This window comes from Geotrypetes seraphini, chromosome 2 (genome assembly GCF_902459505.1).
Source record: "Geotrypetes seraphini chromosome 2, aGeoSer1.1, whole genome shotgun sequence".
Taxonomy (NCBI): domain Eukaryota; kingdom Metazoa; phylum Chordata; class Amphibia; order Gymnophiona; family Dermophiidae; genus Geotrypetes; species Geotrypetes seraphini.
Window position 1 is genome coordinate 80,097,109 of NC_047085.1, and position 14,999 is coordinate 80,112,107.

At 42.5% G+C, this 14,999-nt stretch overlaps 1 protein-coding gene across 1 annotated transcript in view; it reads right to left on the minus strand.

The window, feature by feature from the left end:
* SLC26A7 (solute carrier family 26 member 7) overlaps positions 1–14,999 on the minus strand; it is a 178,562-nt gene that overhangs the window by 14,967 nt on the left and 148,596 nt on the right. Inside the window, exons 14-16 of the mRNA XM_033933334.1 lie at positions 11,377–11,416; positions 4,330–4,436; positions 80–134 (exon numbers count right to left, since the gene is read on the minus strand). Coding sequence (XP_033789225.1) covers positions 80–134; positions 4,330–4,436; positions 11,377–11,416 — 202 coding nt within the window. The remainder of the gene's footprint in view (positions 1–79; positions 135–4,329; positions 4,437–11,376; positions 11,417–14,999) is intronic.

Below are 14,999 nucleotides of genomic sequence, written 5' to 3' on the forward strand. Positions count from 1 at the left end.
GCCACATCTGACTACTGTAAGCGTCCTTGAGCAGATTCGGAATCATTTATTATTTTTCATTCTGTTAGGTAATACTTACATAGACAGTGTATGAACAGCACATCCACATCATTCCTTTTAAAATCCATGTAAATCTAAACACATTAAAAATGTGCATATTAATGTTCTGCAAATGTGTCTAAGGCTGTAATTAGAAGCGAAGCAATTTAACCATTTAGAGTACTGCACTTGATCTAAAATCATGATTCTAACCCCTGCCTCTAATCTTCAGGCACAGTTTACTTTAATCATCTATAGATATTATTGAAAGAAAGGGGGGGGAGGGATATGTTAATACAAGATTAATTATAATATAAAGGAGGGATAAATATGCATATATATATGATTTGATTGATTATTTTGTTGATATAGGGAGGTTTGGGAGGTGGGTGGGGGGATTTAAAGTATTTATAATAACATTGTTCAAGATTGTCAAGTGAGTTATGTGAGTTATTTGTAATAATATTGTACACTTGTTGAAAGAATTGAAAATGAATAAAGATTTATTTTAAAAAAATAAAAAAAATTCAGCAAATTAGTAGCAGAAGATCCAGTTCCCAATAACTTCAAGCATATGAGCCAGGTCTATGGGTGTTGTGGGTGCTTCAGCACCCCCAATATTGAACAAACTCATTGACTGTGTCCATGGAGAGGTGATTTTCATTGGGTTTAGCACCCTCAATAATTAAAAAGAATTGGCTCCTATGACTTCAAGAATTTTTTCACGTTAGTTTACAGAATTCCTTTTTTATCACCTTGATTATATAAGCCCCACCCCAATGGCATGATTAAAAGCAGACATGAAAGGAATATGCTAGAGCCCAAGGGGCTCATAATTAAAACAGAAATATGCCTAAAATCCCACCTAAATTGGCACTTGGACAACCTTAAAGACAAGTCGTCCAAGTGCCGATAATCGGAACGGGTTTTAAATGTATCTAAAAACAGCTTAGGCCTTTTCAGAGCTGAAAGGGGCATATTAGGAGGAGTGGTGAGGGCGGGATTTGGGCAGGATGTGGGCTGAACTAGACTTAGTCGTACTGCAAGTATAAACGAAAGTTTAACATGACTGCCTAGACGGAACTTGTACGTTGTGACTTAGGCGATGTAAAAATAGGTCTAAGTGCCCAGAAGGTATCCAAAGTGACCAGATAACCACTGCAGGAACAAAGTGCAGACCCCCACACACTCCTTCAGTGATCATTGACCCCCCCCCCCCCCACCACACACACATACAACACCATAGAAATCGGAATAAAAACGCACATACCTGCCTGCAGAACATCAGCATCTGGCATAAGAAAGCCTAGTAGAGCTGCACAGAGGTAGCTTAAGTAGTCTGGAGGGTAGGCTAGTGAACCAGAGAGAGGAGGACCCAGGCCCATAAGCCACTCTAACCACTACATTCATGATGGAAAATGTGAGTCTACCCAACCCCCCAAAAAAATCCTACTGTACTGCCTGTACTGTACTGTACACCTACAGCCATAAGGGCTATTGGGGTGGTAGACAGGTGGGTATGGTGTGTTTTGGGGATGCAAGGGAGTTGTGGTGAGATGTTTATGTGGCACCCTTTTTGTGAAGTTCACAGCAGTGCCCTATAAGGTGTCCCGCTACTGTGTTGCCACATCCACCACTTTTATGGCCCCTCCCACATCCAAAAGGTCTTGTTCTAGGCATTTTTGATTTGGACATATTTTTGGACATACCTTAAGGGTATGAAGAATAATCTATTGATATAACACATTGGGGTATTATTTGATCTCCATAAATGTTTCTGTTTGGCATGATTGTTTTGCTGTTTTTATTGTTCAATGGCAATGTTTAACACGTTTACTATAATTTCAGAGCAGAACAAAGTTGTAGTTTGGGGAGTTCCCCATACCCCTCCTTCACATGTGTTTCTATTTGGGGCTAATACCTGCTTTGGTACAAACTGAAGGGAGGTGAAGGAGGAGGGATTCAAAGCTAGAATGTATTCCCTCTACACAGCTCACGAGCATGGGGATATTACCTGCCCATCCACAATGACACACCTATTGTACTAGATCAGAATTTACACGAACTTGCTAAGCGTATTCTATAAAGTTGTACATGTAAATTCTACCATGTGGATCTCAAAGGAGGGTGTGGCCAGGGGAGGGTCAAGGGGGGGTCATGGGCATTCCTATAAATTATGTGCTTTGTTATAGAATACGCCTGATCTGTGCCTAAGTTAGATGCAGTCATTTACATCAGGTTTTAGTTGGTATTAATGGTTGCGCCTAAATTTTAGTTGTGGGTTTAGGTGCTATGCATATTCTATAAACCCTACCTAACTCAAAACACAATATATAGAATAGTGCTACATGTGAATTTTGGGGGGCACAGATTTTTTTTTTTTGCTCCATATATAGAATTAGGTCCATAAAGGGAAATTCTATATTTAGGCACCCACGGTTATGTGTACTTTGGGAGAAATTCTATAAATGGCGCTAAGAATCCAGCACCAGAAAAGAAAAGCACTAAGTGCAATTCTATAAATGGCATAAACCCTTTATAGAATCACGCTTAGTGCTGATTCCCATGTATAACTTTGGGTACCGTACTTATGCCTGCAGAAAGCTAGTGTAAATGCTGGTGCCCAAGTTATGCGCGTGAGGCTGTATTCTGTAAAAACACCCCTGACACGCCCATTATCACACCCTATTTTGAGTTACATGCTAGCAGAGTTAGGTATTATGCTTTATAGAATAGTGCGCAGCCAAATGCGGATACTAATTTTAATGCATGGCAATCAACATCGATAATTGTTTTTTAGTACTCAGTTATTGATAGTTAAAAGCTCATTATCCTATTAATTTGCATGAACATCTCAGAAAAACACCCAAAATTTGGGTATTATGTATAGAATCCAGGCGGCTGTGTGTTGCCACTACTGGGAACATACATTAAGGTACACAGAAAGTACCTTCAAATATGCAAACCACTTTGGTTGTACCTTAGTGACATGCAAATATTAATGCAAAAGGTTATAGAATAGGCTCCAATTAGGTACCCTCTAGGTGCCTAAATCTAGGCCCTCCACTCATCTTCATTACCACTAATGTGCCTTAGGACATTGGCTGTTCAGTTTGAACATAGAAAGTCATAGACACAGATTATGATCCTACAGTAGAACCCCAAAAGTTTTGTCCTAATTACCACACTACATTTTCAGTTTTCCTATCACCTTTAAATTGAGTCACTCATCTACATTCATATAGACATGAATGAAGGAGTGGATGGTATAGTGAAGAGCACTCCCTCACTGTTGGTGTAGTTTAGCCACCTTACAACAGGTGGCACTAATATGCTGTGACTGAGCCTGAATCAGAAGGATGGAGCCCAGGCCATAAAGGAATTAAATGCCCTAAGTGAGAGCAAGGAGAGGCCTCGAGTCAAGAGTAGAACAGGTACAAGTGGATCTATTTTTTTTACTGCATCAAGATTTACAAAGACTGGAGGACGCTCGAAGTTACAGAGTAATACTTTTAAAACCATTCCTGGAGGAAAAGTCCATCGTCTGCTGTTGAAACAGACATGGGATGGTAGCATGGAATGCTGCTACTATTTGGGTTTTTGCCAGGTACTTGTGACTTGGATTGGCCACCATGAGAACAGGCTACTGGGCTTGATGGACCATTGGTCTGACCCAGTAAGGCTATTCTTATGTTCTTAGGCTTCCAGAATGGAGGTCCTGAGGGAAAAGGACTCCAGTTGAGGTTCAGCTATAGTACCTGAGGAGAGCATCAGGAAAGCAGTATGGCTTTGAGTAGGAAGAATGTGAAAGTAGGGGATAACCTTGTCCAGTGTTCAGAAAATACTTGCTTTTGACATATGTACAGAGGGGACATAGGAAGGTGTTAAGAGACAGTATTGGACTAAGCTGGGAACCAGCCTTAGAGAAAGAGTGCTAAGAGTGATTTGAGAACCAGTAAAAAATAAAGAGACGATAACTGTGCTGGATTCATCAAGCCTGTGAAGTAACAGGGATGCATATATTGATTCAGAACATTAAAATACCTTTTGTTTGCAAACCCTGAATATATTGCTGTGTTTCTGACAGATCCAAGCCATACCCTCAGTCACATTACCACATGATCAATTGAAAAAAAGTAGTTCAAAGCCCCAAAATATTTGCAGCTATTCAAAGAAATGCATGGCTGCTATTTATTCTTTTTCTTTCATATATCCACTCGCTATCCATCGGCTCCATCCACAATCGCATCCCCATGTGTTCCAAAAAAAGGAAAATCAAAAATGAATTACCTGAACAAGTATAGTTGCGCCAGTATAATCAAAGAAAGTTATTCCACTGCAGTCCAGTATTAAAATACCCCTGGCAGCAGAAGGTTGTGGTGAATGGAAATCCTCTCCTATAGAGTTGATATAGATTTCATTGAATTGTTGAAAAGTACATTTCTCATTTATTTAATTAATTGATTTTAACATGGCTTATATTCTTCCAATCCTTCCAATTACACAAGAGGATTGGTAGCAGGTCACAATTAAAACATAAAGGAATGGCTATTCAGCATGGTTTGACCAGGCAAGACCTAACCAAAGAGTGTCAATGAATATCTCCTCTAACTACCATGGCACTGTACATTAGCACTGGGGTCGAGAAATGGGGGTTGAGAATCATCTCTGCGCCACTGGTATTCAGTGACAGTACCTAGACAGCTATCCATTTAACTTACAATAGCCTTTTTGCTGACTGAATTAGCTGCTGAACAGGGTAGTACCAGGATAACTCTCAGCATGCCCCAGACCCTGATATTCCATGCCAACAGAGCATACCTAGCATATGTGACACCTGGGGCCCATCATTTTTTGACACACCCTCATCTACATGAAAAATATAATTTTTAGTAACAATCCACATATTGCACAAGAGTGTATCTAGGAAAAGGCAGCATCTTAAACAATGCAGTGAGCACTAGAACACCAACATACACATTGTAAAACTAAACAAGCCAGATCCCACACAGTCAATTGATCATGTACAGTCAATGCCAACAGAAAACCATGTACTTTTCATACATACAGAACACAGATATACCCTCACCCAATATGGAATAATCACAAACTAAAAATAGAAATATGTAAACAAGAGTTAAACTGAACCGCCAAGAAACCAGACTCTGCATACAATGCAACACCACAGATACAGTGACACATGTCCCCTAATACTGTGCAAAATATAAAGCCAGTAGATGTAAATTTGAAAAAACTGATACATAACAATCACCACTTTACAAATTAACAAATAGAAATAAAACAAATAATGATAAATAAGAAAATACCATTTTATTGGACTAATCCATTTCTCAATTAGCTTTCAGAGGCCAAATCTTTCTTCAGAACAGTACAGTATACTGCTGTTATGGTATCCTGTCCAGACCTGAGGAAAGGGATTTAGTCCAAAAAAATTGCCTTATTTCCATTTCCTATTTACAAACTTTTATCAATACAGTTACAATACTACTTGATTCTACGTAAAGCAACAAAAAAATCTTTCTACCTTTTGTCATTTCTGCTTTAATCATCTTCTCTTCAATCTCTTCTTTCTATACAGTGTTTGTTCTCTCTCCCTTCCATGCAACATCTGCCCTCTCTTTGCCCCTTCCACCCAGCTTCTGCCCTCTCTCCCTACCCCTTCCATCTACTGCCCATACGCTCTCTGCCCCTTCCATCCACTGTCCACCCTCTCTGTCCCTTCCATCCAGTGTCTACCCGGTATATCCCCAGATTCAGAAATGATACAAAAAGAGCCGAACAAAAGACCTGGCGTGGATAACTAAAGAAGTGAAGAAAGCGATAGGGGATAAGAAGAAATCATTTAAGAAATGGAAAAAGGGCAAAACCGAGGAGAACTGGAATGAACACAGGAAGTATCAAAAAGAATGTCACCTAGTGGTTAGAAAAGCAAAAAGAGAATATGAAGAGAGGCTAGCCAGGGAAGCACAAAATTTCAAACCGTTCTTCAGATATGTTAAAGGGAAGCAGCCGGCTAGGGAGGAGGTGGGACCGCTGGATGACATAGATAGGAAGGGAGTGGTGAAGGAGGAGAAAGAAGTGGCGGAAAGATTAAACATGTTCTTTTCATCATTATTTACAAAAGAAGATACATCCAACATACATTGAACAAATCTTCAAAGAAGACCAAGCAGAGAAATTAACATCCATGGAAGTAAGCCTTGAGGACGTACACAGGCAGATAGAAAAATTAAAATCTGACAAATCGCTGGGCCCGGACGGAATCCACCCTAGAGTATTGAAAGAACTAAAGGAGGAAATAGCGGAACTACTACAGCAGGTTTGTAATCTATCCCTGAAAACAGGCGTGATCCCGGAGGATTGGAAGATAGCCAATGTTATGCCCATCTTTAAAAAGGGATCGAGAGGTGACCCAGGGAACTATAAGCCGGTAAGTCTGACCTCGGTTCCGGGGAAAATGGCAGAAGCACTGATAAAAGATAGCATCGAGGAGCATCTAGAGAGGCATTAACTTATGTAAACAAGCCAACATGGCTTCTGCAAAGGAAGATCATGCCTGACAAACTTATTGCACTTCTTTGAAGGAATTAACAAACGGATGGACAAAGGGGACCCCATAGACATTGTATACTTAGACTTCCAAAAAGCCTTTGACAAGGTACCCCATGAACGCCTACTTCGGAAACTAAAGAACCATGGGATGGAAGGAGACGTATACAGATGGATCAGGAATTGGTTGGCCGGAAAAAAGCAGAGGGTAGGAGTGAAAGGCCACTACACGGACTGGAGGAAGGTCACGAGTGGTGTTCCGCAGGGGTGGGTGCTTGGACCACTGCAATTCAATGTATTTATAAATGATCTAGAAACTGGGACGAAGAGCGAAGTAATAAAATTTGCAGATGACACCAAGCTCTTCAATGGGGCTAGGACTAAAGAGGACTGGAGAGATTTACAAAGGGACCTAAACAAACTAGGGGAGTGGGCGACGAGATGGCAGATGAAGATCAATGTAGAGAAATGCAAAGTCTTACACGTAGGAAACAGAAACCCGAGGAACAGCTACACAATGGGAGGGCTTTTATTGTGTGAGAGTTCCCAAGAAAGGGACTTGGGGGTAATAGTGGACATGACAATGAAGCCATCGGCACAATGCACAGCGGCTGCTAAGAAAGCAAATAGAATGCTAGGAATAATCAAGAAGGGTATTACAAGCAAAACGAAATAAGTTATCCTGCTGTTGTATCGGGCGATGGTGCGCCCGCATCTGGAGTACTGCGTCCAATATTGGTCGCCGTACCTAAAGAAGGATATGGCGATACTCGAGAGGGTTCAGAAGAAAGCGACGCGTTTGATAAAAGGTATGGAAAACCTTTCATATGCTGAAAGATTAGAAAGACTGGGGCTTTTTTTGCTGGAGAAGCGGAGACTTAGAGGGGATATGATAGAGACTTATAAGATCACGAAGGGCATAGAGAAAGTGGAGAGGGACAGATTCTTCAAACTTTCGACAACTACAAGAACGAGAAGGCATTTGGAAAAATTAAAAGGGGACAGATTCAGAACCAATGCTAGGAAGTTCTTCTTCACCCAACGGGTGGTGGACACCTGGAATGCGCTTCCAGAGGGCATGATAGGGCAGGGTACGGTATTGGAGTTCAAGAAGGGATTGGACAATTTTCTGAAGGAAAAGGGGATAGAAGAGTATAGATAGAGGGCTAGTATACAGGTCCTGGACCTGATGGGCCGCCGCGTGAGCGGACTGCTGGGCATGATGGACCTCAGGTCTGACCCAGCAGAGGCACGGCTTATGTTCTTATATGGCATCATCCCTTTTTCTATGCCCCTTCAACAAACTGTATATCCTGTGCCCCTTCTCTCCTTTGTACATGATTCATTTCAGCTTTACCCCCTCTCTATTTTTCTGTCTCCACCCCCTCCCCTATGCTTTAGCATCTCTCTCTTCTCCTTTCCTTCCTTCCTTCCTTCCCACTCCACACCATGGTCTGATATCTCTATCTCCTTCACTTCCCTCCCCCCATGCTCTGGCATCTCTCTCTCTCCATGCTCTGGCATCTCCTCTCCCTCCTTTCCCTCTGGTCTGGTATTTGTCTCCTTAGTTTCCCTTCCCTACCCCCCATGCAATGTCATCTCTCTCCTCTCCTTCCAACTCCCCTCCCCCTCCATTATCTGGCATCTCCTCTCCTTCCTTTCTCTCCCTCCTGCCTTCCTTCCCCCCCTGGTCTGGCATCTGTCTCCTTCCCTCTCCCCCCCTCCCATGCCCTGGCATCTCTCCCTCCCCCTCCATGGTCTGGTATCTCCTTTCCTTCTTTCCTATCCCTTCCTCCCTCCCATGGACTTGTCATCTCTCATTCCTCTCCCTTGTCTTCCTTCTCCCTCCTTCCCTCTCTCTTCCCAACTGGGTGCTAAAGCAGCAGTAATTCTCTTCCACCCTTCCCTTCCCTGTGCAGCAGGAACATTTCTCTTCACCCCTTCCCTGTGCAGCAGCAGCAGCATTTCTCTCCCCCCCCCCCCTTCCCTATGCAGCAGCAGCATTTCTGGTCGGTTCCTTGCTGCAGAGGGAATGCTTCCGATGCAGCCATGGATTGCTCGAGGAGCCGATGCCCATGGCTTTGAGCAGAAAAACCACTTCAGCAGGGGAGCCAGCCAGAAGCTAAACACCCACTGGAGGGAGGCACAGAAGGAAGGAAAGGAGGGAGCACAAGCTGGGCCACGGATACTCCTGATTTAAAGTTTTCTGCCGCTGCTTATTAAGGAAAGCAGTAGCGGCAGAATAGGGAGGGTGGCCGGCTGTACATCCCCTTGGGGCGTACACCTGGGGTGGACCTCCCCCGCCCCCTCCCTTAGTATGCCACTGCATGCCAATACTGGATAGAGACTGGCACTATATCTGGGTCTAATTCAGTCAGCAGTGGCCAGTGTTTAAAAAAAGGAAACGCTGACCACTGCCAGCTAAATTTGCCCCCAAACAAAATAAAACCACATTATAAACACATAATAAAATAGGCTAATAAAGAATAAGAAAACATCAGCAGGCAACCTTAAATGCTTAATGAAGAAAAAGGTCATTAACTTTCTTTATAAAAGTTAATAAGTGCAATTCAGTCTGGAAACAGCCAGCAAAGTGTTTTACAATCTGGGGCTGCCACTGTCTGGAAGGAGTCCAGAATCCTAGTTTACAAGTTTATTTATAATTTGATATACCGACTATCATTCCTTTCATCTAGCTGCCCCCTATGCCTGGAATAAATTACCCGAGTTTGTCCATCAAGCCCCTTCCCTTCCCTTGTTTAAAAGCAGACTGAAAACCCACCTTTTTGATATAACTTTCAATCATTAACCCTACTCCTCTGCCCTCCAACCCATCCCGCTGATTAACCATTCCCCTTAACTGTATCCATGACATCCTCTTTGTCTGTCTTGCCTATTTAGATTGTAAGCTCTTTCGAGCAGGGACTGTTTTCTTACTCTTTGTGACTCTGAGCAGTGCTGCATGCGTCTGGTAGTGCTATAGAAATAATTAATAGTAGTAGTAGTAAAATGGGGCAATAACATTAATCTTGGACGAGACATAGACAAAGTGATACAAGAGGGATTGGGGAAAGGAAAAGATTCAAAATTACATCGATGTAAAAAAAAAAAACAAAAAAAAGTAAAAGGGAGGTAAGGAGGGGGTGGAAAGGATAAGGAGGGAGGGTAAAATCACTTCTTAAAAGCGGTTCTCTTTCATTGGGCTAGATTCACTACGCAAACCGATCATGTACCGATCAGTTTGCGACCCAATTTCCCTCTGACCTAATTCACTAACCTCTGTCCCAAACATCCTCCGATCCGCACATGCAAATGAGGGGGAACGGCATTCAAATGTAGGCAGGCAGCAATTCACTAAAAAAAAGAGGGACACTGACTGGGCTGACCGATCCAAAAATAAGCGATTGCTGAGGACCAGTCGCTCAGGTCCTTTCCGACTGCCCTGCCTTCTGCCGCCCTGCTTCTCTGCCCCGATCTCCTACTCTCAGCCCCCGACTTTCCAGCAGTCTCACCGCCCTGTTAGTACTAAAGTATTCAGGTATTCATAACCCATAGAACTCCAATTAGAACGTAAGTTTCCCATTTAGAATATTGTAAAATATTTAGACTCATTGTATGGTATTGTACTTAGACTCATTGTATTGTATTGTATTTAGACTCATTGTATCGTATTGTATTGTACTGTATTCAGACTTATTGTATTGTATTGTATGCAGAATTATTGTATTGCATTAAGACCTCTTGTAATTCGCTGAATGTCCAGCCTTCTTACCATGTTAACCGCCTAGAAGTCGCCTGACTATGGCGGTATAGAAAAATAAAGTTATTATTATTTATTATTATTATCCCCGATCTCCTGCTTTCAGCCCCCGACTTTCCAGCTCTGTCTCGCCACCCTGCTCAGCCCCGATCTCCTGCTCTCAGCCCCCGACTTTCCAGCTGTCTCGCCACCCTGCTCAGCCCCGATCTCCTGCTTTCAGCCCCCGACTTTCCAGCTGCCTTGCCACCCTGCTCAGCCCCGATCTCCTGATCTCAGCCCCCGACTTTCCAGCTGTCTCGTCACCCTGCTCAGCCCCAATCTCCTGATATCAGCTCCCGACTTTCCAGCTCTGTCTCGCCGCCCTGCTCAGCCCCGATTCTCCTGCCCTGTTCAGCCCCGACTCGCCTGCCCTTTCCCACAGTGCAAGCCCATGGTTTTAACCCATGGGTTTAAAGCGTGTTATAACCAAGGGCTCGCGAAGTAGAAAAAACAGTCAGCTAAAGGTAAAAAAAAAAAAAAAAAGTAAAAAAGCTCTGCTGGGCACGAAAGACCAGCGCATGAGCATACCATCTACAGTCAAGGAAGATAGTCTGTGCATGCTCAAGGATTGTTCTCCAGGATCCATGCGGTTGGTGGGGGTCCATCGTCCCAATTTGCATGCAGGCCTTATAGTGAATTCATCGGCCTGCCTGCAATCGCCCATGGATCAGGCATGGAGAAGCAGGTTAGTGAATCTAGCTCTTTGTTAGATATAATTAGGAAGGGTCTTATATTGCAATTTGGAAAGCATCCTGAAATAGGAAGGTTTTAAGCTTTGTTTTGAATCTGAGTTAGGTGTGTTACAGACAATAATCACATTACCACTTCTACTGCACATCATATTGTATACAGACAAACAGATTCAAGCTGTTAACCAATTTTTCAACATTTCATACAATTATATTTGGGCTTAACACCTTTAATTCTATCATCACTGCTAATTGTAAATTAACAGATTGTAAACTTACCACCATTGGATACTGGATTGAGTAAGATGTTCTCTTCAGACTGAAACACAAACAGTACACTGTCCTTGAAATATTTTCTCTGAATACTATCAAAGTGACAGGTTCCCCTCTCCCATTATCACAGTTAAATAACCTCCTACATATTTTAGAACAGATTTTATAAATACACTAACTGGTGAAAAGTATGCACATGCTTCTGACTCCACAGACTTTGCAGGATTTTCAAAGTAAAAATACTGTATGTATGAGGTGGTGCTGAAAAGTTCTCAGCCCAACCAAGAAGGGAATGATGTGGAACTATGAAACTTACATGTTATTCCATATAGTCACGCCTAAGTTGGCACATTGTGTTTGAAGTATCTGTAACCCTTCCAAAAAATACTCTGATGTCTGTTCACTGGAATACTGCTCCACTGCTGCAATCAGCACTGAATCACTCAAAAATTGTCACCCTTTCAAACTTTAAGGTTTGGAAACAGAAAATAGTCAGATGGAGAAAGATCTCATGAGTAGAGTCTATGCACTTAAACACCAACTGTGTCAAAACATCCATCGTTTTGCAAGCCTTGTAAGCAGGTGCATTTGCCAGGTACTGGGGACCTGGATTGGCTACCATGAGGACGGGCTGCTGGGCTTGATGGACCATTGGTCTGACCCAGTAAGGCTATTCTTATGTTCTTATGTCTTGCAAAAAGAGAACTCCTTTCCACAGATTCCCTCTCCTTTTTTCTTTCAATGGCTCCTTTAAATGGCACAGCAAGTTAAAGTAATAGTCTGCATTAACTGTTTGGCTCCTTGGAAGATAGTCAGTCATTACAACACCTTCCGGATCCCAAAACACTGTGGCCATAACCTTTCCTGCTGACTGTTGGGTCTTGAATTTCTTTGGCCTTGGAGAACCTAAGTGCCACCAATGCATGGACTGTTGTTTTGTGTCAGGATCATAGTGGTGTAACCAAGTTTCATCAAGAGTAGCACAATAACTAGTCATTCTAAAAAGTTGGCACTTGACGTCATTTCTCGTCAGCATTCAAACATTTGGGTACCCACTTAGCTGACAGCTTCTGCATACCCAGCTGCTCATGGATTATGCACCCAACACATTCCCTGGATATCTGTAGTATCTCATGAATTGTTTTAGCTGATATTCACCGACCTGCCAAAACCAGGTCATGGACATGGTTAACAATTTCAGGACACCGTTTGAGGCCTCCCAGAACTTGCTGCATCTTTGGTCTCGAAACCTCCATGCTGGAGGTACACCTGGCGGGGCCTCCGCGTGTGTGGATCACCGGACTTGATGGACCCAGGGTCTGATCCGGAGATGGCAATTCTTATATTCTTACGTTCATATGTTCTGAAAGTTTGCACACCACTTCTTCACTGTGGAGCAGGCCTGCCCAACTTTGGCCTTCGTCAGGCCAGGTTTTCAGGATTTCCCAAATGAATATGCATGAGATCAATATGCATACAATGGAAGCAGTGCAGGCAAATAGATCTCATGCAAATTCACTGGGGAAATCCCGAAAACCCGACTGGATTCAGCCCTCAAGGACCGTTGTTGTGCAGGCCTGCTGTGGAGTATGGTAGGTTCTTGTCACTCAATGTTTGCATCATGCATTCGTGGATTTCCTTTAGAGTTTTCTTCTGCAGTGATAGAAACTTCATGATGGCTCAGAGTTCCACACTTGAAAATTCCACACTTTTTGTTGACATGATTCAATCAATGATCTAAAATAATGTAAAAACATAGCATTATGATTCTGCAAATTAGCACTTTGCAAAATAAAATAACAATCTTTTCAGCTACAGTGGTAAATTAATACTCAAAATATAGGAAGTTGGTTGGGGGCTGAGAAATTTTCAGCACCCCCTCATATGCACTTTCATAAGAACATAAGAACATAAGCAGTGCCTCCGCCGGGTCAGACCATAGGTCCATCCTGCCCAGCAGTCCGCTCCCGCGGCGGCCCAAACAGGTCACGACCTGTCTGAATCACCAGAAGGGGCCCCCTTGCCACCTTGGTTTCCTATTGAGTCCTATCTTCCCATCGAAGTCCTAACCCTCCGGTCTTGCACATGCACGACCTGGTTGGGTTTCTATACTTATTACCTGGTTAGCTTTCTCAGTATCCCACGATCCCTTTATCCCTCAGGAATCCGTCCAGTCTCTGTTTGAATCCTTGTACCGTACTCTGCCTGGAAAAATTCCCCCCCCCCTCCCCAATAATAATCCCACATACATTTATATGGCTAATTTGTGAAGATGCTTTTTGGGAATAAAAATATTTTGAAAATTCAAAAGTATGTGCCTAGTTAAGATCCCACCCCAGCCCTGTCTCCAGGAATGCCTCCATTTACAGTGGGTAAAAAAATCATGAAATAGCATGCTGCATGCTTTTTACCCCATTCAACATATACACATTTACATAACCCCTTTTCCATGAGCAAAGCACTGCTCTAACTATGGAAATGGCCCTAATTGGCAAGGTATGCAGGAACTTTCTTCAGGATAACTTGTAGCTTTCTTTCAGAGGCAAACTCCCCAGGAAGTTTCTTTTGATATTTGCTGAAAATTAAGAAGGAATAAAGGTACCCATGACCCCTGCAACTATTGAATTTGCTGATGAAACCATAGACTATGGGCTAGATTTAGTAAAGTGCATCACTGTTCCATTCACAGGTATTATTAGTAAATAGATCCCAATGTATAAAATGCAACCTGCAATAAATAGTGCACCTCTATAAACGTAGTTTAGATTTGAAATTTAATTTATTATGTATGTAGTATTAAAACTTCAGGGCCCTTTTATTAAGCTATAGGATGTGCTACAGTATTTTGCATTAGTTTTTCCATCTGCATGTGCTAAGCACAAAGTATTTACAGTGGTACCTAGGAATCCAAACGCCCCAAAACTCGAACGACTTGGAATCCAAACTTTTTTTTGTAGTAAATTTTGTCTTGGAATCCAAACTCTGCTTTGGAATCCGAACACCCTGCACATTGTATGTGTGTGTTTGTGCCCCAGAATCTGAATGCTGCTTTGGAATATTTGTTAATATTTTACCTTAAAATCCAGTGTATTTCTTGTTAAAATTTGAGTTTGTGGGACCCAGGAACGGATTAATCCAGCTTCTATTATTTTCAATGGGAAAAATTGTCTTGGAACTCAAACGCTTTGGAACTCGAACGGGGTTCTGGAACGGATTAAGTTCAGATTCCAAGGTATCACTGTATATTTTGTATTTTGAAGGGAGGAGGCATGTCAGGGGAGGGAATGGGCATGAATGTGCTAAACAGCTAGTGCACTGACATTACTGCTACACTAACTGGATGCCCTTAATGCATGCTAAATAGTATAAGATGCCTACATTAGGCACTGCTAGGCTCCCTAATCAAGGATGCCTAGCAACACCTAACTTTGGAATCCACATACAGCTTTTCTTAAATTGGCTTAATTGGCGTGGTAATTGACCACACCAGTTTTCAGCCAATCAAAAAATGTTTTTGTAATTAACATTTAAGAGTTTGGCACCAAACTCTTAGGATGCCTAGGGATGTCTTAGGGCTAGATTCACTAACCCCCGATTCCGTGTCCGATCCATGCCCAATTGCATGCAGG